Source organism: Hippocampus comes, unplaced genomic scaffold (genome assembly GCF_001891065.2).
Source record: "Hippocampus comes isolate QL1 unplaced genomic scaffold, H_comes_QL1_v1.1 scaffold39, whole genome shotgun sequence".
Lineage (NCBI taxonomy): Eukaryota > Metazoa > Chordata > Actinopteri > Syngnathiformes > Syngnathidae > Hippocampus > Hippocampus comes.
This window is the reverse complement of record NW_017842054.1, coordinates 4,550,424-4,575,875: the sequence shown is the minus strand read 5'-3', so window position 1 is coordinate 4,575,875 and position 25,452 is coordinate 4,550,424. Positions and strand designations below refer to the sequence as shown.

General features: G+C 42.4%; 1 protein-coding gene across 1 annotated transcript in view; it reads left to right on the top strand.

Moving 5' to 3' along the window:
• Positions 1-24,286, top strand: part of LOC109510121 (VPS10 domain-containing receptor SorCS3-like) — a 56,314-nt gene extending 32,028 nt beyond the window's left edge. The window contains exons 8-26 of the mRNA XM_019860230.1: positions 2,263-2,352; positions 3,438-3,617; positions 4,518-4,664; positions 7,023-7,125; positions 8,602-8,678; positions 8,769-8,860; positions 9,998-10,105; positions 11,173-11,290; positions 11,801-11,934; positions 12,416-12,529; positions 12,777-12,948; positions 16,630-16,917; positions 17,862-18,048; positions 18,257-18,369; positions 18,697-18,831; positions 19,387-19,486; positions 20,565-20,670; positions 20,762-20,922; positions 23,401-24,286. Of these exons, the coding sequence (XP_019715789.1) occupies positions 2,263-2,352; positions 3,438-3,617; positions 4,518-4,664; positions 7,023-7,125; positions 8,602-8,678; positions 8,769-8,860; positions 9,998-10,105; positions 11,173-11,290; positions 11,801-11,934; positions 12,416-12,529; positions 12,777-12,948; positions 16,630-16,917; positions 17,862-18,048; positions 18,257-18,369; positions 18,697-18,831; positions 19,387-19,486; positions 20,565-20,670; positions 20,762-20,922; positions 23,401-23,465 (2,490 nt within the window). The 3' untranslated portion in view covers positions 23,466-24,286. The remainder of the gene's footprint in view (positions 1-2,262; positions 2,353-3,437; positions 3,618-4,517; positions 4,665-7,022; positions 7,126-8,601; positions 8,679-8,768; positions 8,861-9,997; positions 10,106-11,172; positions 11,291-11,800; positions 11,935-12,415; positions 12,530-12,776; positions 12,949-16,629; positions 16,918-17,861; positions 18,049-18,256; positions 18,370-18,696; positions 18,832-19,386; positions 19,487-20,564; positions 20,671-20,761; positions 20,923-23,400) is intronic.
• Positions 24,287-25,452: the final 1,166 nt, after the last annotated feature.

The following is a 25,452-nucleotide window of genomic DNA, read 5'->3' as shown; positions in this document are numbered from 1 at the left end:
GGGGGCTGTGGGGGAGAGGGGGGGGGGGTCAGTTGGATTTAACTTGACAAAGAGTAATGAGGTTATCGATTGGGGCTACAACGAAATAAGCAGTCTTCAACACCTGCACACTCCCGCGGGAAGAGAAGGACCGGTCGACTGCAACATCCTCAAAAATGAGGCCTTCGAAAAAGGCAACTCATTGATTTTCGATAGATTATTCCATTAGAGCCCTAATGTAGTGTGTAGTGGGGACAAACACCATCCTTCTAGTTGATTGGAAAATAAGCAAGCGGGTTGGCGTTGGCCGGTGCCTCTAAGTGGATGGGAAAGTGCGAGTGCATTAAGGTCCTCCAGACGCGCCGTTGATAAAGTCAACATCATTTCCAGCGCCTCTTATCTCGGTACTAATTGAGATAATGATGAGCGTTTTTGTTGTGCTTGCGTTTCGGGCACGCTGTCGACACGGCGCGGAGTGTTTTGGAGAGGCGGTCATGAATTGAGAAATATATACAGTACACCTCCTCCAGGAGACGCCTTCCATTCGGCGTCCTTGTTTTGCGGCGTCTCGGGTGCCTGAAGGAAAAAAAAAAAAAAGCCTCACGTCCCATTTTCAGCTTTTTTTTTTTCTTTTTTCAGACAGCCTCCATAGAAATAAATACAAAGTTGTGTTCATGTTATGTCAGGTTACCCAACGAAGACATGAATAGCGCTGCTGTCAAAAGTTTAGCGACGCAACGGTTGCCCCAGTTGTTATTGACACGTTGAAAGCATCTGCGTCGTATTTAGCCGTTGGAGCGAGTGCTCCCTCTCCTTCCGCCACTCTAACTGTCAAACCTGCAAGTTTCGGGCACGCTGTCGACACGGCGCGGAGTGTTTTGGAGAGGCGGTCATGAATTGAGAAATAAATACAGTACACCTCCTCCAGGAGACGCCTTCCATTCGGCGTCCTTGTTTTGCGGCGTCTCGGGTGCCTGAAGGAAAAAAAAAAAAGCCTCACGTCCCATTTTCAGCTTTTTTTTTTCTCTTTTTTCAGACAGCCTCCATAGAAATAAATACAAAGTTGTGTTCATGTTATGTCAGGTTACCCAACGAAGACATGAATAGCGCTGCTGTCAAAAGTTTAGCGACGCAACGGTTGCCCCAGTTGTTATTGACACGTTGAAAGCATCTGCGTCGTATTTAGCCGTTGGAGCGAGTGCTCCCTCTCCTTCCGCCACTCTTAACTGTCAAACCTGCAAGTCTCTCCCCGGCTCAAAGGCACATTTTCTGAACCCTCGTTGCGCTCTATCCGCGGGGTTTGTCACTTTCCTCTAGGAAAGCCACGGAGGCGTCCTCACGTTGCACTCTCGCCTTTGTTACGCACTCTACGGCTTCCTGTGGGGGAAATATTGACAATATTATTCCTCCCACAGGGCTGTACTACACTCTGAGGTTCAACAGACAAGAAAAAGATTGCTTAACAATGCTGCCAAATTTAAAAAAAAAAAAGAAAAACAGCTCGTAAATAAAATAAATTTTCAAAATCAGAAAAAAAAAAAATCAAGTCCACTCAATGAGCTGAAACCACGCCCCCATTCAACTGTCAAACGTCAAAAATGGGGAAAATGGTTGTTACCTCGTGGAGCATATTCCTTACGCCAACACATAACTACATGTTTGGGCCTCGAAATTATATCCACTTAAAGCCCCAGTGCCTGGAAAATATCACATCATCATTGCCAGGCTATTCCGAGCGATGACAACTAGGCACTCTGAAGCGAACCCGGCATCCCGCAGCCTTTGTCTAAATAATGGCGATCAAGTCAGACTTTAAAAAAAAAAAAAAGAGAGAGAAAAATTCAGTTTTTCTCCACTCTTCCACCTTTCTCTGTATATCAGGTGTGCACTCGCGGGCTACGACGAGGCACTCTAAATCTGCCACGCCAGCCAACTATCCCAAGGCGAGATGTATTTTCGCCGGGGTAGGCAGAGCAGCCTGCAATCGTGTCGGATAATCACTTATGCGTCCGTAAGGTGCGACTCGTGCTGTGGCCTCATTTTAGCCACGCCCCAAAATAGTCAGAAAACCCCATTTTTCTACCATCATTTTTTCCCAAGAGGCTGTTGGATCTTTTTTCACTATCAACTCGTACGCCACATTTTGTGACACTCGCCAAGGTCCTTTTTGAATTGCCAAACAATGTTCAAATTTGCAGCACAAGAGCTTCCACTCATGCGGGAACGGGTGAGTTTTGATTTCATGGTGTGATGAACTCATTTTTTTTGCTTTTCATGACCAAGGTAACCAAGTCGGGACGAGCCAGCTACTTTGTGTCTTACATGAGAGAAGCGTTCAAGCGCATGCAGTTACCCAAGTATTGTTTGCCCAAGGTAAGTGTCAACAAGCAATGTATATTATATATTCTGGACATCTGCTCGAATCATTTTTCAGGTTCATTGTCCACCTAATATTTTTAATCATTTGTCTCAAATTAATTTGAGGCTTGAGAGAAAAAAAAAAAAGTACTCTATAAGCATAGGTCAAATGAAGACATAGCTGAACTTTTACAACGACATCAAAAATGTTTCTTTTCCATTAGTGCTACGTGCACAGAAGCATGAATATATTTTATTTATTTTTTTATTTAAAGTGCCATTATGAGAATGTGATTTCAAGTTGCATTTTGAGCTGACAATATTCAAAAAGCACAAACTGTTACTACCTTCAAGGTGCTACGTTCAAGCTTTTAAGGGACGTTTTGTCAGCTCGAGCTCTTTCGCTGTCTTTAAAGCAGATTTCTATTACATACCAAAACAATAGAAATGTTTAAATATCTTAAAGTAAACAGACTTGCGGGCGGCCCGGTAGTCCAGTGGTTAGCACGTCGACTTCACAGTGCAGAGGTGCCGGGTTCGAATCCAGCTCCGGCCTCCCTGTGTGGAGTTTGCATGTTCTCCCCGGGCCTGCGTGGGTTTTCTCCGGGTACTCCGGTTTCCTCCCACATTCCAAAAACATGCATGGTAGGCTGATTGAACACTCTAAATTGTCCCTAGGTGTGAATGTGAGCGTGGATGGTTGTTCGTCTCTGTGTGCCCTGCGATTGGCTGGCAACCAATTCAGGGTGTCCCCCGCCTACTGCCCGAAGACGGCTGGGATAGGCTCCAGCACCCCCCGCGACCCTAGTGAGGATCAAGCGGTTCGGAAAATGAATGAATGAATAAACAGACTTGCGAGTTCATATATGGGAAAGAAATAACGTAAAATACGCACGCACTTGTGTGCAAAACAGTGCAACCTCCGTTACGATGAGATGCCACAGATGAGGGCTTTGGGGAAAACCCCCCAAAAAACAACAAAAATAGCACAATTGAACAAGTAGCACCTGAGTAAAAAAAAACAGCCGGTTGATTGTGCTAATGCAGCTAATGCTAAGGTGTGTATGTGTGTCCCATCACCCTGTGGCCTCGTCGTGCAGGACATGCATATCATCAGCACAGATGAGAAGCAGGTGTTTGCCGCCGTCCAGGAATGGAACCAGAACCACACCTACAGCCTGTACATCTCCGACTCGCCCGGCGTCTACTTCACTCTCTCGCTGGAAAACCTCAGGACCACCAGGGGACCCACCGGTAACCTGCTGGTCGACTTCTACACGGTAGTGATTTTGCCTGCTTCTTTTTTTCCCTATCATCCCATATCATTATTTTACACTGGCGTGACATGCAGTTGCGATTTGATTTATTTTAATGGACTTGTAGTTTTTGTATTAAAAGGTGGATTACCTTTTAATACAAAAACTACGACGCCATGATCAGATATTGTGATATCGGTACTTACGCGCTACTCGTTTGTCATCGATTTCCTGCCGGCACAATTGCGGGAATAAATGTGGCCGCCCCCCAAAAAAAGAGAAAGAAAAAAGATGAAGAGTGGCGTGTTGTTATTTTACACCAGTTGATAAAGTTGGCAAAACACCCTGCTAGAAAAATGGCAACTTGTCAAAGACAAGACAATGCTTTTGTTGTTTGCTCCTCAAGTCGTTCACTCCCAAAGACAGATTTCGATGTCTTTTCAGACTCCACACATTCAATCCCAAGTACTTCTTTACATATTTTTTTTCCAATTCTTTTCAAGACCGGGTCTGAAAATGGCTGGTCCTAAAATCTTAAGTCATACGCGGCACTTCAAGTGAAGGGAATAATGGGATGCAGTTGTTGAGGACTCAGAACACAACATAATAGGACGTTCCTCGTGTCATGATTCATGTTTATTATAATGTTTCGAAAATACCACCGTTTTCATGCGGGTTATATCATATTATTTTGTTGTATTTATCCATCACACCTTAAAGGCCGGTCCCTGAAAATATTGTCTGACGTTAAACCGATCCGTGGGGCAAAACAGGGTGGGGACCGCTTACATAAAGGATAATAGCTTTACTATGCAAACCATAAATTAAAAAAAAAAAAAATGGCTGTCTTCTTTTGCATTGGAACATGTGATTTTAAAAATGTATCTTGAAACGCGAGAGCATGAACGTCGTGTGGCCGGCCAGGTGGAGGGCATCAACGGCATGTATCTGGCCAACAAGCTGGTGGACCACCGCGTCAAGACCTTCATCACCTTCAACAAAGGACAAACGTGGGCCCTGCTGCCGGCGCCCGCCGCCGACGTGGCCGGGAGCAACATCCACTGCGTTCGGGTGAGCCGACGGACGGACACTCTCGTCCACGGCGGGGCGGCGGCTCGCGACGCGTATTCATGCGCCGCACGTTTCGACCTCATCGGCCTCGCTTTGGAATGCTCTTTGATTTACGGCCCAAATTTGCACGAAGGCCGGCCGCGGGCACTTTACCTTCGCCGTTGCCAGCCTCCCTACATGACTAACGGGGAGTCTCGGGCACTGGAATAGTTTTATTATCCGTGTAAGTCACGCCGTGTCATTAGGTGTAGTTTCAGTGGGGGGGCAGACTTTCCATTAACCTGCGTGACTTCAATTCACCAAATGTAGCCGAGCCGGGCTAATGAATGTTAGATTACACTGAATTATATTACGTAGATGTGTTGTCAGTGAGTCAGCAGGTGAGATTTGCAACTTATTTCCTCACTATATGTCAGACTCCGGTTATTAAAATCGGATTGCCTTTCCTTTCCCATGCGGTGTTCAACAGCTCGGTCATGGGCTATGGTGGATCTAAAAAAAAAAAAAAAAAAAATGCTGGCTTGTTTTCGTACCCCACTTGCTGGGTAGCCGTGGGTTCTGAGCGGATTGGGTTACTTTTACCCCTAGGTTGGGTTAATTTTCTTGACCGAGTAGATTGAATTGAAGATGCCCTCAATAAACACGTGGGACGAAAAGGGACAGACTCAACCTTTTGGGTTATTTATAGAACTGGAAATATTGATGCGGCCCGGCGGTCGAGTGGTTAGCGCGTCGACCTCACAGTGCAGAGGTACCGGGTTCGATCCCATCTCCGGCCTTCCTGTGTGGAGTGTGCATGTTCTCCTCGTGCCTGCGTGGGTTTTCTCCGGGTACTCTGGTGTCCTTCCACATTCCAGAAACATGAATGGAAGGCTGATCGAACAAAAAATTGTCCCTGGGTATGAGTGTGGATGGTTGTTCTGGTGTGTTCTCCCCATGCCTGCGTGGCTTTTCTATGGGTTTCCTCCCACTTTCCAAAAACATGAATGGCAGGTTGATTGGGCACTCCAAATTGTTCCAAAGTGTGATTGTGAGTGTGAATGGTTGTTCGTCTACGTGTGCCCTTCGATTGACTGGCAGCCAGTTTAGGGTGTTCCCCGAGTACTGCCCGAAGACGGCTGGGAGAGGCTCCAGCACCGACCGCAACCCCCGTGAGGATAAGCCGATTTTCTGAGAGGGGACGGACAAAGAGAAAAGCGAGATAACAACAATGTAACGGTGACAACAATGTTACAAAGGAGTTGGATTTTATCTCCAGTAAACCCTCTGTGACCTAATTGTATCCTACCTCGAGAACCCAACAAATCAATATTTTGTGTGTGCGCACGGAACTCGGAAAAAAAAAGGTTCTTTCTTTTTCAATTGACCTTTTTGCTCAGCGTCATTAGCTTAGTTAGCGCCACAGCCCATTAGTCGCATAATGTTAGCATTTTGTATAACAGCGTGCTATTACTTGATCGCTAATGATGCTAAATGGCTTCCTATAGCACACGCGAAGCATGTTGTATGTTTCTAAACGATTCAACAGATCCAGCGGCTGATTGATCCAGTTCCTTTATCTGGATAACGTACCGTATTTTCATTTATTTTCCTTAAAAAAAGATCAAAAATATAAAATATAATATAAAAATTTTCAAAATCCTAAATGTATCATCAATGCCAGAGCAATATTTGCCCTCTGTACTTCATTGTGATCTCCTTTGGGCTGAAAGAGCAGTCAAAATGTTGTAAAACAACTTAAAAAATTGCTTCGCTTCTGTACAATAATTATGTTAAAACACAAAAAAAAAAAAAAATGGAAAAAGCAATCTGCATTACAAAGGAGTTTTCCGTGTCAGAAAGATATGTTTCACCCCCCCCAAAAAAAAATAAAAAATCTGAGCTATAGCGGCGCCGTGGTTGGTTACATATGTTGCGCGCATCATCCGCTACGTGCTATACTGCATCTCGCCTTGGGCTCTATTTCACATTCGTATTGACCTCTGACCCCTCCCTCGTTCCCTTGCACCGCCTACCTCAACCTCGGTGGTCTTATTGGTGTTCTCCAATGTGCTGCATAAGGAGTGGAAATGATTTTCCATTACCTAGCGTCTCATCCTGGGAGACTTTAATTACACGCTTGTTTGCGTTTAAAAAAAAAAAAAAAAAAAAAAGAGAAAAATTAAATACCTTCTATTTCCTCTTTTTTTTCTGGGAAACAACAAATGTGTCATTTGTTTCTTCCTTGGAAAACGGGAGCACTTTTCTCTCGTGATGAAGGCACGGCCGCTTCCGATTGATTCCGGAATAAATGATGCATAATTACATCCGTATGTGATGTAATGCTATTTTTTTTAAACGTATCCCTTTTGTCGACAGCCTTTCTGTTCGCTGCATCTTCACCTCGAGATGTCTGAGAATCCCTACACGTCCGGACCCATCACCAGCAAAAAGTCCGTCCCAGGCATCATCGTTGCGACAGGTGTGCTAATTTGTCATTGTCATTAAAATGATTTGGAACATATTATGATGATGTATAACATCCACTTTTTGTTGCTATTTGCTGCGTATAATTGATGTCCATTGGAAATGAATTGGTGAAAAAGACACTTTTTTTAACCCCCAGAAATATTCATAAACCGCCAAGAAACATAAAAAAAATAAATAAATAAAAAACAGCACCCCCCTCAAAAAAAAGAATTAAGAAATTTTGGGAAAAAGAATCCATAAATTTGCATCGGGTCCACCGTGTTATCCATGTGCTGTCAAAAATCAATAACCTGTGAGTAATTTTTTTTACCTCGTCTCTGCACTTTCCCAATAAAATCATAAAACTGTCAAAGATCGAAGGATCAAATGATTTATAGCTGCAATGAATTCATTAAAAAAAAAAAAAAAAAAAAACACACCGCTGAGAAATAAAATGGACACCAAGAAGGCAGTGAAATAGAACAGGGAGATTCCTTGCGTTCCTGCAAATTGTAGCTCTGGATGACATTTGACATCAATTGAACTGATCTTTGATCTTTGCAAATGATACTGTTCAGCCTTCGACAAACGTGTGATTTATGCTACGCCGCTACCCACCCACTTTGCCATTATAACACTAAAACTGCCAAAGGTCAAATGGGAGAAATGAAAAAAAAAAAAAAAGCACGTGTGACAAATAAAACAAACATCCGTAAGATACAAAAGGTTTTAACATTTACACCATAATGAGTCGTTCAAATAATATACTGTTCATCTGATTTAAAAAGTCAAAGACATGTCAATCTGTGAACAATCAAAAGTAGATTTCTGTTCACCTTTTGTCCTGGGCGCAGGTGGCTCCTTGGGGGAGGTTCGGTTTTAACTCACATCAAGCACTTGGGGTTGCCTTTTTTTTTAAAAGCGCTTTATAGAAGTAAGTCAAGTTTGACTGAAGTAGAACGGGTGAATTCCTGGTCTGGAATCGAACCCGGTACCTCTGCACTCTGAGGTCGACGCGCTATAACCACTCATCCACCGGGCTGCCCAATGACTCAATATTGTAATGCAAAACTTAACAGAGATGGAAAGTTGATATAACTTCCTGGTTATATTCCCACAGCTTGACCATGTCCTCCTTTCCGTGCTATTTTTAAAAATGCAAATTTTGCGCGCGTTAAGCGCACACGTGCACATTTGCACTACGCAGCCCACTGGAGGCCAAGGTGCACACAACAGAAGCAGCGCGTATACTGTACTGTACCTCCAGGGCAAGTGGAATAAGATTATTGAGTGTGTATGAGAAGAAACGACAACTCAACTCAACTTTATTTATCTATAGGGCACTTAAAAAAAAAAAAGCATAGCTGTAACACAAAATTATCACGAAAATAATTCCAATTTTTTTCAGTTGATGCTGCATTTCGTATCCTGTGTCTTTTTCCTGTGTGAAATTACCATTCTCCCTCCCCCCTCCCCCCCTTTCAACTAGGTAATATTGGAACGGAATTGTCCTCCACCAACCTTGGCATGTTCATAACGTCCGATGCAGGAAATAGCTGGCGTCAGGTGGGCGTGCGCACCCGAATGCGCGTCGCGTTGAAAGAATAAATGTGTTGTCGTGAGCACGACGGTTGCTTTCCCCTTCTTCGTGTGTAGATATTTGATGAAGAGCACAACATTTGGTTCCTGGACAACGGAGGAGCTTTGCTGGCCGTGCTGCGCGCGCCCACGCCGATTCGACACTTGTGGTGCGTACAGCGATAACGCCACAGTACGATTGAAATGCCGATGTTGACTTACTACGTTATTTTTGTCCTGCACATCATTCCAAATCCACCAAAAAAATATTTGGCGTGCCCATGTTGTAGAATAAACTGGTATAAGTCCCAGTGTAAGCGCAAACCAAGACATACATGAGTGCCATCTAGTGGTGAATGGTGATATTGTAACTTAAAACAATTTTTTTTCCCCCCCTCATTTACCGCCTGTTTTTCACGGAAAATGTGTAATGTTAATCAGCATTTTTGGGATTTGTTTAAAAAAAAAAATACATCAAGCGACCACTCGGTTGCGTGTCAAACTGATCTCGCACTTCACAAGTAGTTCTAGTTGCGTACAGATATCAACTGGTGTGCACTTTGCCTCACTATCATGCAGTTCTCCAACTAAAATAGCAAAGCTGTTCGACCAGTGCAAAAACTCGTCGGACAGTTGTTCTACCAGCGCGGTTTAGGCGCTCTATTTGTGTGCCTCATTGTCTTAGGAACGAAAACAAATAGCATTCTAGTGCACAGATCTGAAGCCGGATATTGAGAATATCGAATAAATGCTTTCCAGTTGGCTGCTCCTTTACTGTCAAAATCATTTCCAGCAGCGTCGAGTCGGTTGCAGGCGGCCGCCCGCGCTGGCATATGCGACGCCCTGAGTGCTTTTATGGAAATCTGACGTACAGCAAGGTGGAAACGGAAGAGCTGAGAACGACCTCCTCAGTTGCTCACGTCGCGGCTACTTTGTAACGCCGTTTGCTTTGGCGTCCTCGCGCTTGCGCCCCCCCCGCCACCCCCTCGTCCACCCCTCCCCCTCGTCAAAAGTGATAAAGCTGCTCAAGAGGTGATTTCCACAGCGGCCCAAATCTATTTCCAGCGCTCCAACCCGAGTCATCTCGCTCTTTGCGGGCGTTTTATCACTTATATGCGGGAGTCACATTTATCTTTTCGTTTTTTTGGCTGTCCCGAAACGTTCTCACCTTGGGTAGCATCCGAAGTGCTTCATTTGTGCCTTACAAAACAAAACAAAAAAGCGCTGATGATATTTCACGTCGCGCTCTTTTCTCTTGTTGTTTGATGATCTACCTGTAAATGTGTCACTCTATTGTGATCGTGAAGGATCAGTCTGGATGAAGGCAAGAAGTGGGACCGTCACACGTTCTCCCTGGCGCCTTTCTACGTGGACGGAGTCCTGATGGAGTCGGAATCGGACAATCACATTATCACGTGAGCAGCGGGAAGTTTTGTCAAATGGAATTAAGAATCAGACGGCAAGACATGGCCTTCACGCCAACCTCAATTTATCTATTGCGGGTTCGAGCTTACTTGATATTCACCGATGAATGCTTGAGCACACCTAATTTTTACTACCAAAACAGGATTACTCAACTGTATCAAACCTAACTATTTTCTCTCTTTATGGACTTAAAAAAAAAAAAAAAAAAAAACAAGTTTTCAATCTTGAGGCAACATAATGCGCGCGGCTCCCACACAGCGAGTTGGGAAGAGTTTTACAACACTTCTTGGACAATTAAGCATTCGAGAGCGTTCATAGATTTGTTCCTCAATCACTTCTTTAAATCTTTCAAATCATGAGTAATGCTTAAGAAATAACAGACAATTAATTAAATGTGTGTGAAAGACCAATAAAGTGACAATATATGAAGCTGAACATATTTGAACATTTCGGAATTCTGTCCGACAGCGATGATTTGCAATATGTATATAGGTGCAAATAAGATAAAGTTTAAAAAAAAAAAAAAAAAACGTCATATTTAATAGTGAGTCTATGGTTGAAGCATAATATACTGTTTTACCTTCTCGTATTTTTAAAATTTCATTCAGAGCAGTAACTTACTTAATAGATGTATGAATAGGACATGTGCAGCAGCCCGTCCGTCTATTGTATTACCAAAAGGGACTGTTTTATGACCTCCTTTTATTTCAGATTTAAAACAGAGTCATGATTTGATTGAACGATTCATAAAAAAAAATAAGTGCATAGACGTAAACTTGTCTCACAGGCTTATTGTCTGCCTGACTTCATGTTTCGATCAGTGGGGCAGCCCCCTGAAGTCTGCCTAGCAACAAAGCGCCCATGTGAGCAGGAAAAACAATCCGAGCGGTTCTGGTCATCTCCGCAGTCGCATCTATGCGTACAACGCACACAAAACTCTTGAGACTCTTTTGGCACGCTTGACTCAAAGCATGCTCGAATGCATTTCGAACAATTTTCAAGCAATTCTTCACAAAAGGATTTATTTTATTTATTTTTTTTGCGCATCGTCCCTTAGTTTCTTTGGACACTTCAGCCATCGGTCCGAGTGGCAGCTGATGAAAATCGACTACAAGGGCCTGTTCAGTCAGAGATGCATGGACGGAGACTATCAGACGTGGACTCTGCACAACAAGGTAACGGGAAGACATCTTCTTTTGATTTTTTTTTTGTTTGTTTTTTATAAAAGTTCAGTAGGAAAGGGTAATTCAGTGAAGAACGGCAAGATTGAGAGACAATACTTAAAAAAAATAAAAAATAAAATAAATAAAAATACATGACTACTCCCACCGCCTCGCAGCCCTCCCTCTTGCAAATCCACCGGAATGTGCTCATCTGCAAAATGACCAACACTGGGTCTTACCCGCCCCCACGCCACGCAAGATTTACACTGGCCACTAAAATGCTTATTAAAATACACTTTTGAAAGTCTTCATTCGTTTTTCACCTTCACAGTTTCCAAATTTGCAGTTGGAATATTTTCTGAATCCCCAATTTTCCTGTAAACTCCCACAAAAAAAAAAAAAAAAACATTTTTTTTCTATTGATGTCACAGAATGTTTTTCTGTTTTGTTTGTTTTTGTTTTTGTTTTTTTCTTATCTGTGTGCCGCACCTTTTTTTGCTGTGTTTGTGTTTTCATTCAAAGGGTGAGCTGTGCGTGATGGGCGAGAAGCAGATTTTCATGAAGCGCAGGCCCGGAAACCCCTGCATGCTGTCCCAGGACTATTCCAGGATCTATTCATCCGAGCCATGCCAATGCACCGCCTACGACTTTGAATGGTGAGTACCGCTAAACACTTCCAAATTTTCCCCCAAAGTTAGCGCTAATTGCTCCGCTGACATGTTTGCAAAGAGACTCGGTTATCAAGTGGACATTTAATTAAAGACACGCGGAACCGTTTGCATGCATTAATACAGTATCGGGTTCCGAGAGTAGCAAATACGACTGCGTTCTTTGAATCTAATTATAGTGAGGACTTTTCATCGCTCCGCTGCGATTTGCAAATAGCTTATCTGAATTCAATTAATAATGGATTGCTCAATTAATTTTAAATGTCTGTCAGATATTCTGTTTGATCATGCTTGTCTGACAATCTTGTCGCTATTTATGGCAGTAAAATATGCCGCCATGGAACAATTATAAAAGCTTCCTCGTGAAGTTTGGATGATTTGGCAGCCTGGTGGATCTGATAAAAGTCCCTGTGCTTTTTTTTTTTTTTTTTTTTTTTTTTTGTTTGTTTGTTTTTGTGTGTGCGTGCAGCGACTACGGCTGGGAACGTCGCAGCGATGGGAAGTGCTCCCCTGCTTTTTGGTTCGATCCCAATGGGGTGGCCAAAAGTTGCAGCGCGGGCCAGAGTTTCCTCAACAGCACCGGGTAAGTCGATAACTTTGGGATACTTGTGGGAATACTTAGCGGTGGCAAAAACGTGCACCAAAAAAAAACAAAATAAGTGTTCCCGGTGTAGTACCTAATGTTAAAATTCTTGGTTATTTTATGTCGTTGTTTTAGTAGCACATGCTACTAGCATGTCACATTTGGTTGACGAGTGGGCAACGGTTAAAAAAAAATAAAAAAAAATGGTCATGGATTGGGCACAAGTTTATCAGCTTTGCTTTCTTAGGTATCGCAAGGTTTTGTCCAATAATTGCAAAGAGGTCGGGACGAACGTGTACTCGCCCAGGCGCCAGGGATGTCGCCCTAGACCGCCCCGAGGCCTCCGCTTGACCACCGGCAGCGGCGAGCTAAGCGCCCTCGTCGGAAGCAACGTGACGTTCGTGGTGCATCTGCAAGACGTAAGTCGCAGTTTGACACGGTTGAAAGCAGAGGATGTAACTTTGTTTTGCTAAAAAAAAAAAAAAATGCTGACTAAGCTCCTTTCACATCTTGTTCTATTACTCGGTATTTAATCTAACCTAGCAGCTATCACCCGTTTGTAAAAAGATAACTAAATATATGTTTTTGTTGCAGAAAATAATCCTATAATTATGACTGGGTTTCGACAAAAAAAAGATTCAAAAGAAAATAATGTGAATGAACCTCAACCTCTTTCTGAGGCCTTAGCTGCCCGAATTCACACAATGGACAACAATCGCCTCTTCTGAAGAATCCCACATTTTTCAAAATGCCACAAATCAATCACCTTCAGGGGCGCAACATGCATCTGTTGCTATAACGCAGAATCCCAGCCTAGGGGGCGCCAAAAGTTACGCGTTGCCGCATGAACTGTACAAAGCTACGGTGACGTGTTGGGTGGGTGTTGTCTCATGTTTGCCCTGTTTGTCAAGTGTGTTGACACGTTCTAATTGCCGTGCGCAAGCTAATTAGTATCTGTGATTAGCATCGCTAATTAGCCTTAGGCACACTGCGGCTTGGAACGAGGTGGCTTGAGTTAATCAGGTCAAGTCAGAGCCGCTCTTGAAAGCCGCGTACTGTAACTTGTGTAGCTAGTGTAAAGTGACATCTCAACATACGCACGAAGGTTGCTCGGCCGTTTATAGCTTCACGCGTGTTTGGACGGATGTCGAGTTGCTGTTATTTGATTCGCCATACGTGCCCACTTACAAGTCTTAAATGTTCACATCAAGAAGATGAATGCCGTCACGTTTGCGCACTCCGGAATCCATCTTGTCTTCATCAAGAGATGGAAAAGTTCAGTCTCTTGAAGCAAATAGAGGATGGTTGCAAATGAGAACCAAAGGCAACTGGCAGTAATTATCTCGGTGAAGGTCGGCGTGGATTGATGAGGTGTAATCAAAGTGAAGAAAAAAAACCCCGCCTGTACACTTGGTAACGGCATGCGGGTTTGTCTTTTATGAATAAACATTAGCCATTTTTGGACCAACAAATTGTATTTTGTCTGAAAGTAAATGTTAGGGCCAAAGCTTGCTATATGAAATGTCTTTGTTTCCTCCTCAGTTCTTTAGATTTCAGCCCCTGAAACCAGTATCACTGATCAATGTGAAATTTGGCAGTCTTGTCTATCATGAATTAGAACCACAAAAAAACGTGGCGATTGAGCGTCTTTTTGTCCATTTGAATCATGTCCCCTGGACGGACGGTTAAATTGTGTGGAATCAAAGCTTCAAAGCACTTTTCACTTTTAGTCGTCATGCCAATCATGAAAAGAACCACAAAAAAAAAATTCTCGAAAACACATGTTGGAAAAAATACTGGAAGTTCTATATTTGGTTGCTAGCAAATAGAAAATACCAATCGACAATGCTCCTTGTGGGTGTTTTCATTTTGTATTGGTGTGTTTGACTGTCTCATTCAATTTTGTGGGCATCTCTGAAACTGGTGCTGGGTGCACATTCTTTCTCAATATCCAGGGGGAGCTACTGAGAGAGAGTTGTGTTTGTGATCGGAAATCAGGGTTCAACTTTTTGTGAGCTTTCTAGCTCGTGGATTACCCCCCCCCCAACCCCAGTATAATTAACAGAATGACGAAATTGTCATGAAACTATTGCTGAAATGATTACCGCAAATGATTAATGTAGTGGTGGTGGTGTTGGCAAGTCTTTTGTGTGGCCTCCAGTGGAAAAGCATCTGGCAGCAGCCCACGTGTTCTTGCGACTGCGTCCAGCGTCTTTTGATTTTTATTTCATAGACCTTTTTTTTTGGGGGGGGGGGTGTTTGCCTTGCATGGTGCTGCCGATTTTTTTTTTTTTTTTGGGAGGCTTGTTTGTTTCTGTTCAATGTGCAAATATTACCAAGATGTTTGTGTCTGTGTGAGCCTTTTCCAAAGAACTAGTGAAGAGTTTGTCCCTAGAAACTCTGTTGACGGGGAGCTCTGTGTGAATTTTCCAGAATAACTAGGACAGCGCCTTGGGATGAAGACTGTTTTTTTTTTTTGTTTTTTGTTTTTTAAGGATAAATAAAGGGAATATTATTATAGGACTTAAGCGCCAGGCAGTGACAAGGTCTTAAAACAAATGATTGACCTTTTTTAAGGCTCTGAAAACGTAACTGTTATTGTAATTATGTCCATGCTGGTGAATTTTTTGGGAGTAATATTGCACCTCCCGGAAAGCTAAAATTTGGTGGGGCATGTCTGTCATATCAGGATGTGTGGAGAAGTTTACAGGACCCACGCACGAAACTCACCGGAAAGATGGCTATTTTAGTTTCAATTTTTGATCAGAATGAACAACATCTAAAGACCCGTGTCTGAAATTGCAGAGGACGTCGGCCATTTTGGTTTGAAGCAGCCATTTGGACAAATTCCTCCTCGGTATTTCAGCTAAAGAGAGCTCCAAATAGAAGCACGTCGACTTGACAGATGATTGACGGCCAACTGCCAAGCCGTTCCGCCCGTGTCATCTAATGTGGGCTGAGCACGGCGGCAAAGTTGGATGTTCATTTCTGGGATTCACCATGAAACAAACCCACTCTATAGAGACCCTCCAGAAAGTGAGAATAAACTACTGCTGAACAATTCAGCAAATTCAAATCGACATTTTCAGCTCTCAAAGGCTATGATTTAAAAATAAAATAAAAAATAAAAAAACTGCTTCACTTCGGTCAGTCACTCAACTTTGTTTGGGTAGAATTTTGTGATGTCATGCTGAACGCTTCAAAGACTGCAAATTATTAAAGTGTTTGGCACGTCAACGACTCAAATTGAAGTCGATTTTTAAATAAGGAGTCTCAATTATGTCATTTTTGTGATTTATTTCTTTATTTTTTGTGATCTGTGATTGTTTATCGGAATAAAAGTTAACATGTTACTTGTGTTTTGCCCAAAATAATTGATGGGAAGAGGACCTTGGAAAAAAAAATTGAATCGCAATCGCAAGAAATCCCAATTAGATTCTATTTCCAAATCATTCATCCCCAAAAGCAATTAGCCCCAGTCTTACCAATGGACAGAAAAATTGGGTGGATGTCTGTCATAACAAGTCTTCGAGACCCGTGCATGAAATTGAACAAGCAGCCATTTGGGCCAACTCCAAGGTTTGTAAGTACGCTTGGGAAAAAAAATAAAAAAATAAACCCAACTCAGACTCTGGAATTTGCCCAAATGAGCCACAACTGGAAGCAGGTACAGTGTAGCAGACAGATGGGTGTCACTCAGTTGCCAAGATTTTGTCTTGGATTGCATTGAATCCGATTTCATTTGATCAGGTGGTTGGAGGGTCCGTTCGGTTCTACTTGCAGCGTTAATTACCTCCGATACTTTGAGGGGAAAACATGGAAAATATTCCCATGCCTCTGGTCATTTCATCATAAAAGACACCAGCGGATAACAACGCCCATCACCTTGAAATACTTGAAAACATGTTGTTTTTTTTTAAACCATCAAGAGTTGCATTTTCTCACTCGATAGCCTGTCATCGTCTGTGTGTGCTCGGCCACAAAGCCTTCGTGACACACCTGATGGGTCGGCTAAGGCCGAGCACTTTAGCGGCGCGCCGCGCGGACGTGCTTCCATTACAAGGCTGACAGGTGTTGTTTCCCCGCCCGTCGTCCAACAGGGAGACTCGCTGAGGACCAGCGTCCAGCTCGACTTCGGCGACGGCATCCGAATCACTTACGCCAACCTGAGCCGGGCCGACGACGGCATCCAGCACGCCTATCGAGCCACGGGGATTTACCGCGTGACGGCGGCGGCCGAGAACAGTCTGGGATCCGACAGCTGTGTGCTCTATCTGCACATCATCAGTACGCCAAGACCAAATACTCACACATTGTCTCGTCTGATTTTTATTTATTCATGGGGGTCTTTCAGGACTTGGCAAGTAGCCGCAGCGCGCCGTGAGATGGTAGAGTGTCGTAGGTTTGGGATCCACAGCGGAATGAGAGATGTCAATTTAAGGCTGCTGGGAGGAGAGATCTTGGTGCTCTTTGAGCAAGGCACTGAAGCCCCAAAACTTCAGCACATCAACATTTACAACAACAAAAAAAGAACATAGAAAATACTGATTGGACTCAAGGTCAAGTAAAACCAATTTAAATCCTGTCAGCCAAAAACTAAACTGGAAATATTGGGAATAGGTTCAAAAAAATATATATATCTTTTTTTTAATTTTAATGAAACTACCGGTACATTGAAAGATTTGTTGCACCTTTTTTATCAAAAGTTTTCTCACTAAAATGGCAAAAAAACATTGTCCTTATCTATTAGCCATTTTTGCTTTTTTGTTCATCTAAATGTGTTTTTTGTAAATCATGTATGCTTGTTTTTAAGTGTACATTTTGATCCTGTGTTTTAAGCTCTTGTAAAGTGTCTTTGAGTATGATGAAAAGCGCTTTCAAATAAAATGTATTATTATTATTATTATTATTATTATTATTATTATTATTATTATTATTATTATTATTATTATTATTACCTGTATATAAATTGCATGAACCAAAATAAAGTCAGAAGAGTAGGTAAAAATCTGGGGAAACAATCGTACAACGTTAAAATTAACTAATGAAAAAAAAAAAAGTTCATTTTTGTCATTGAAACGTTTCCAAATAAAGATTCAATCAGGCGTGGCCCCTGTTTATCCGCGCCTCCTCCTCCTCCCTTTGGCGCCGGCGCGCCGTGAATCTTTTAAGAGGTCATGTTTGCAGGGGGCATGCATTATTCTCTTTCTTTATTCTTTCTTTTTGAACACTATTATGGTGCTGGATGTTTTGAAAAAAAAAAGTTGGTAAAAGAAACTCGATATGAAAAAAATCTCCCCCTAGATGTGGAGGTGGGCGTGGCCACGCCTAGCCACCACGTAGCTCCGCCCCTGTATGTATGAAGTATCTTTCCGTTCTGTCGTTTTTAACGCAGCCGATTGTCACGCTGGATGGGAGTATCTCGTACACATTTCAGAAGGAAGGAACAAATAAGGTCACGGTCCAGGTGGCTTCTGGGAGCGCGGTGATGCAGGATTCCAGGGATATAACAGTTAAAGGTTAGCGTGCAACTTTAATTGGTGACATGAATATGCAACATGTGGACCGTGCTCGCCGACGTGGACGAAATGTCACGGCGAGCGAACACGGAAAATCTTGACGCCAATTAAGTCCGACTTTGGGGAAAATGAGCCCAAAGGCGGTTTAATTTTTTTTAAAAAAAAAAAAAAAAAAAAAAAAAGCCTGACTTTTGTTTTTGTTTGCCAGAGTTTTTCAGGTCGCTGCTGTTGTCCTTTTCGCCGACGCTTGACGAGCACAATCCTGACATCCCCGAGTGGCGGGAGGACATAGGCCGCGTGGTGCAGACAGCCCTGTCACGGGTACGTCAACTCCCAACCGCAACTCGCCGGACCACCCGCACCTCTCTGGGTCATTACTCTTTCATACCGGTGTGCGCTGCCGCTACAGCGCTCGTCATGTTTTATGGGCCGTGACGGAGATCTTGCCTTTTTTTTTTCTTTCTTTCTAACTTTGTGCGATGACGGCAAGCAGACATCGCAATGGCCGGCGCTGTAAAGTTAAGTTGTAAAGTAGAGTATTAAGCCCTACTGTAGTCGGTTTTTCCACTTTAAAGTAGTAACGAGTGAAGAATTATTGTGAATTATTATTTGTATTGTATTTTATCCCGGTTTGTGTTTTGCTGTCAGGTTTCCGGTGTTCCCGCCAGTCAGCTGCTGGTGTCGTTGTACCCGGGACTCCCGACCACGGCGGAGCTCTTCATCCTGCCCGATGTGATCACGCCAAATGAGCACAAGAGGCAAACGCCGGAGGAACTGCAGATGGTAAGAAGAGGGACGCCTTCTTTCATGTGTCACCAAATGGCATCCCGCCCCCCCCCCACTACCCCCCCATATCGACCATCACCTATTGCAGAGGCAGCCATATTTCTTTTTCTTCCTGGTATGTACAAACTGATCCGTCGTGAACAGCGAAAAATGGCATATAAATAATGCCCGTTGAAATGTATTGGGAGGTATTATTAAAAAAAAAAAGTGTGTGTGTGTGTGTGTGTGTATACATATGTAAAAAAATATATATACTGTATATGCGGATACGTGTGTATATATTTATATGTATAAAATGTTCAATTAATTTTTATTAATTGAAGAAAAATGTTTTTCAGTTTTTGTTCTGGTCGAAATACATTTACAGTGTGTTTTATAACGGGCCTTTTAATAAGTTGAAGTGTGTTTTAATAATCCTCAACGTGTTTAAAGTTCCCATTATGGGGATTGAGCGAAACTATTGCAAGTGTGTCTGCAATGCATCCCTGTGATAAATAGTGGTTCACTTTACAATTTTATTTTTTTTTAACACCCCCCCCCACCCCCCAACAGATATCTGACGTTTTCGTCGCCCTCCTCAACCAAGGCCGTGTCCACTTTGAGCTGAAGGTTGACACTCGCATCGCCGTCCACATCACTCAGCAAACTCTGGGTAGGTGGCTCTCTGATTGCACATTCACATGCGCGACTTTCAGCTGACTCGATGGGGGGGGGGTACTTTCAGTGAGACCGCACGCCACGGCTCACCTCTCATCAAAGCGGTCGATCGATGACGTGATCAACGGCACGGCGTTGGAGACCGCCGGGGTCGCGTCATCGTTAGCATATGGCCAAAGCGCGTCGGAGTAGGGCGGGGGTGGGGGTGTCCTACGTGACTTTCTCCCCCTTTTCGTCCGCCGATGGATCTGTCTTCGTTTGTGTCGCCGTACAAAGGCCTGCATCGCCTTTTAAGATGATCCCGAAAAGGTCACGCTTCCTTAAGGAGGAGGGGTCGGGTGGGGGGGACAAACTTTGAATATTGCTTCTCAGCATTTAAAAAGCCATGACAGTGCAAAATGGACTTGGACACGAGCGACCCCCAGGGAGAGCCTGCGCACATCCTCGATGTTCCTTTTGCACCCCCGAGGAGGTCAAATGGTGTCAGCCTCGGAGTGACAGAAAAATTCATGTATTCGTTTTGGATTGTTCCGTTCTTCATTTAGAACGCGATCAATCTCATGCTCGAGTTGTCAAGTTGTTGCTGCATCTTTAAACAATGGTGGAATCATCGATTTTACTGCTTCGCAGCAATCAGCAAAATGAATGAAGACCAAGTGTGCTGCCCGAACGGGCTGCAGAAGATTTCAAAATGCAAAAGTAAAACGGAAAAAAAGTATTTTGTGAATATTTGGTTCCACACGGTAATGATAAATTAGGCCTTTAGCTAGTGATTTTAGTATAGCTAGTTTATTTTGTTGCAAGTGATGATGATAATTTAGGCCTAGCTAATTTCTGGCCTAAACGGGCTGCAGATGAGACAAAGTGAGTTTTTTTTTTTTCCCCCTCCCTACAGGAAGTTAATTGTAAAGATGAACAACATGGCTGAATTGTTGATTTATTTATTTTTCCTTCCCGGTATACTCTGGCACACGCATAAAAAATTTTAAAAAATTACAAATGAATCACTCCTGAATTTATATTATTACAGACTAATTTTTAATTAAGCTTTTTTTTTATTTTTTTTATTTTAGCGCCACTGGTGGATTCGACCGCCCTTCACAGCGGGTCGGCCATGTTGGTGCTGATCTCGGTGGTGTTTGTGGGTTTAGCCGCATTCTTTATCTACAAGTTCAAAAGGTGAGGAACCCCCCCCGCACCCCCTCAGAGCCGCCTCAAATTTAGGATCTTTTTTTTGGCTTCATCCTCTTTCCCTTTCTGCCCCAAAAAGGAAAATCCCTTGGATCCACGTGGAGACGGAGGACAGTCGTGAGAAGGAACCCGAGGTGATCAGCACGGTCAGTCAGAAGGACGACATGTCCAAGGTCAACCTCGCCGACTTTCCCTCAGAGAAGGACTTCATGGAAAAGGAGCTGGATACCAGGAAACGAGGTGAGCTACTTTCCTCCCCTTTTTACATTTTTTTTTTTTTTTTTTTAAATGCCGTCGCTTGACAAACGACAGCTTGGACACCAACATGACAGCGTGAAATGGAGTGCGGGAACATGTGTGACACGTTAATATGGGATTGCAAGTGAGGCTGTCACTGCAGGAGGCTTACGAATGTCGTTGACTTCAAGCGAGCTCACTCGGCGTCCACGCCCTCAAGTGCACCTGCTCACGTTCAAGCAGGGGGGCTCAGATTTATGAAATTTGCCCCCACGTAATCCGAACAGCAATGAAATGTATCTGAAAGTAGCCGTTTTTACAGAGATAATTTTAACCCTTTGAGGGACAGCGGTCGCTACAGTGGACAGCTTATCATGTTATTAGGTTACAGGGTGCATGAAAGGGTTAATATTGCTTCACATGCTAAAATACAGTCATACCTACAAATAAAATATCGAATGACTCCTTTTTACAGTTCATGCAAGATAAGAATCAATCAAATGACATCAAAATAAACAATGACAAATTAAAAAAAAAAAAAAAAAAAGCGAAAGGAAGCTGGAGTACTCTCATCGCTGGGGCAGTCGTGCTAAACACTAGTCCACCACGCTGCCCATAAATGAGATCCAAAAAAAATTCTCAGACAATAACGCTTACTTTTGATTGACAGAAGCATTCATTTCATTCCTCTCACATGACACAAAGGCCACAGACTTTTTTATTTTTTCTTGACACGTTCTCCTGCTGCTTCTTTCTTTCCAAGTGGTCGCTAGTGTGAAACAAGCGACGGTTGTTGACGATTTTTTTTTCCCTCAAGCTCGCAGGGTGAAAGTCATTTACCTTTTTTTTTTTTTTCCCGCCATCACATCCCTCAAGTCTCACTTGGAGTCTTCTTTTGAGATGAAAGCGTTTCCAATCAGGTGTGCCAAAAGCGTCAAATCCATCATCGGCTCTCGCCGTTGGAGGGTCGCCCCTTGGATTACATGAGGATGAATAGCTCAGATATTAAAAGCCGTTGCTTCAATTGCTTCTGTCCATGAAAAACGGGTTTGGGTTCCTTCACAAAAAAAAAAAAAAAAAAATGACATCATAAAGGCTATTAACAACGTTCAAAAAAATAAAACCAAAAAAAAAAAAAAAAAATAAAAGTACTGTACAATTAAAATAATGACATAATAAAGGCTATTAACAATGTTCAAAAACAAAATCAAACCGAATAAAAAACAAAACAGAAAAATACTGTTTACAAATGTGCAGGAAAATAAGAATGAAAACAAGTTTTGCAATGTATTAAAAAAGTGGTGAAACCCTTTTTTTAAACTGGCGGTTAAAAATATGCAGACAACTAAAGTCAATGAATAAAATAAAATGACAAGTATAAATACACCAATGAAAAACTACAGATAAAAAAATGCTAAAAAAAAAAAATACTGTACAATGAAAAAATGTTATCTTTTTTAAACCCAGTAAAAATACAATTTAGAAATATGTAAAGATAAAAAGAAAAAAATACAACTTCAAAAAAGATGCAGGTAAAAATTTGTACACAATTCTAAAATGTTAAAATTCAACAATAAAAAATATAAGACAACACCCGACTTCAATATTATAATCAATGCAGTGTATTTTTCAAAATAAAATTCTCACTGTGCATTGAATATAATCTTAAACTATGAGTTCCCCCCCTCCCCCCAAAAAAAAGAAAAACAAAACAGAAAAATACTGTTTACAAATGTGCAGAAAAATAAGAATGAAAACAAGTTTTGCAAAGTATTAAAAAAGTGCTGAAATCCTTTTTTGAAACCGGCGGTTAAAAATATAAGAGTAATACATTTCTGTGATGGGTGAAAGGGAAATGTAGTCATCGTGTAACCGACGTATAAACGGCAAATCTCCCTCCCTCACTTCGCCTCCCCGTACATAATCAAGTTATTGCATTTTGTAACTTCCTGGATGAGCTTGAGCGAAGCAAAGGTGTTTCCAACCCAGAGAAGATGAATCCATTAACCTTCTCCTAAAGGTTGCAATGAAGATTTGAGATAGTGAATTGGACAGGCACAATTTTTTAATCTCTGCGCAGAGTAATCAGTTTGGAGCAATGATTGCTCAATAACGCTGCCTAATAACTACAACTTGTTCGTCTGGGGCTCTATTAAAAAAAAAAAAAAAAAACGAGTTTTTTTTTGTTACCAATCAGCAGCTAACCACTTCAGAATCGCCACATTGGTTTTCTGGTTTCAGATCTTCAGCGAGGTCAAAATCCAAAATGGAACGTGGCCTCCAAAAAATCTTTTCGCACCAAATCATGGTGTGGACTTCTCAGATCTCCAATCGTTTGTGTCAATCTGCCTTCATGGAGGATGACATGATGATGAAAAAACAAAACAAAAAAAAAAAAACAGCCATTCGTCCATCCAATTTGAACCGTCAGCTTCCCTCTGCCATAACTGCTGCGTAATGATTGGCCTTCTTGCTTTCCAGCGTCACTGGGGAGGAATATGGATCGAATTGTCACCAGGGAATATCCAAACTGTACAAACGTCTAAAGACACGCACACTGTTACCCAGTAAGTACACAATGTCGTCGTTTCAATTGTGCTGCGATGGTTGGCTTTGTTAGCTTCTCTTTTTCAGAATAGTTCTTTCATGCCGATGGTCGCTCTCGTTTCCCCCAAGTCATGTTTTCACACTCAAGAGTTGAGTAGCTACTTTACAATACTTTCGGAAAAGTGAGGATTGGTTTGCCGAGCTCGACTGTAACGAAGTGTTTCAGGGAAACATGAGGGATTTAGTAGGAAATGGTGTGGAAAAATAAAATAAAATCTCACTCTAGATTGGGTGTTAAACTGGACGACTGCACAAACATGGCAAGATGAAAATCTTTATTGGGCCAAAAAGCACACGGCAGTGAACCCGTTACTTGCGTTTGACAGAAACCATATAAAAAATATATTTTTTAAAATATGTAGTTTTGCCCTGCCCATATGCAATCACCAGATTTCAAGTTGTGAAATGTGTCTGGATTTTCAAAAAGTAGTTCTCCTACGCACCTGCTGCCACTCTCGCTGTCGAGAAACACCACTTTGAGATGCTACGCTAGCTAACGGAAAACGCTTTGTCACTCCCAGCTGAAGTTTAACTGGCACATAAATCACAAGAGAATCAAACATTGTCAATTGAAGCACCAACGCTTTCAAACAAATCATCAATTTGTGTCTAGCGATACGCTGCTAGCTTAAAGCTAACATCAAGAGACTAAGTTCTGTAGATGAGATATACCATTAAAATGTTGATTACTTTTCTGTCAACTAGTCCATTTCTCGTGCCTAAATCCGCATAGGAATGCGTTCTTTCCATCTGCTCTCAACGGTGCTTAGCTTAAAGCTAACATCAAGAGACTAAGTTCTGTACATGAGCTATACCATTAAAATATTGATTACTTTTCTATCAACTAGTCCATTTCTCGTGCCTAATCCGCATAGGAATGCGTTCTTTACATCTGCTCTTAACGGTGCTCTCTTTTCGATTTTCTTTTTTGAGCAGATTCATTTTGTCCATCTGAGCGCTCTGCCATTTTGACACGATCCCGCTCAAATTGACGTCAAAGTGCCCTCGGGCTCGCATCGCATACGTCACGGCTCGGCTGTTTTCATGACTTCGTGACGTTCGCAATGCGAGCCCGAGGGCACTTTTGACGTCAATTTCAGTGTAAACGGAGCTTTGACTCACGTGGCGTAGCAACGCGTACAAACAGTGCTGACCACAATAAGCACATACAGTGTGTCTGTCTCCTCTGCGGGAACAACAAATCGTAAAACTCCACGACGTGATAATCGGTCTTGCCTGTTTAAAAAAAAAAAAAAAATCGAGGTTCACTGTACTTGAAAAAGCAAAAGCCCAAAGTGTGCTCCGTTTTCTACGAAGTATGTCTCGGTCACCCTTTTGTCCGAATTCCTACTAAAACTCTCATGAGAGCGGCCCGCGAAAGGTGAACAAACGCGATGACGCAACAGCTTGACTGCTGATTCGGCAGCCATTTTGTAACTTGACACGTGTACATAAAATCAAGAGAAGGAAATGGACAGCTTGACGGCTTCATTTGAACTCATTGTCTCCTTGTCCAGTAACGTCTCACCAATCGACTTCTGTCCACATTTTGACACTCGCATGCCCTAATCAACTGTAAAAAAAAAAAAAAAAAAAAATTGAAAAAAAAACATCAAAGAGTATATTAGGGTGAGCAATTGTTCTCTGTCATAGTGAGTTTAAAGCTTTCTTGGCACACGAAATAAACAAAAATGAAACGCCTTGTTCTATAGTCCACTTGTGCGATGGCCGAGCAGTGAGCATGATCTCTTAGTACTACACATGACTTTTTTTTATTTTTTTTATTTTTTTGTGTTTGTCGTTTTTCTTACTGTGAGTACATTTTGAAACTGTTCAGAATAAATGTATTTTTGTATGACACTGTTTTATTCCCCCTCTATTGTACAGCTGATGAGAGCTGTTCGGATCTCTAACTCTTTGGTCAGT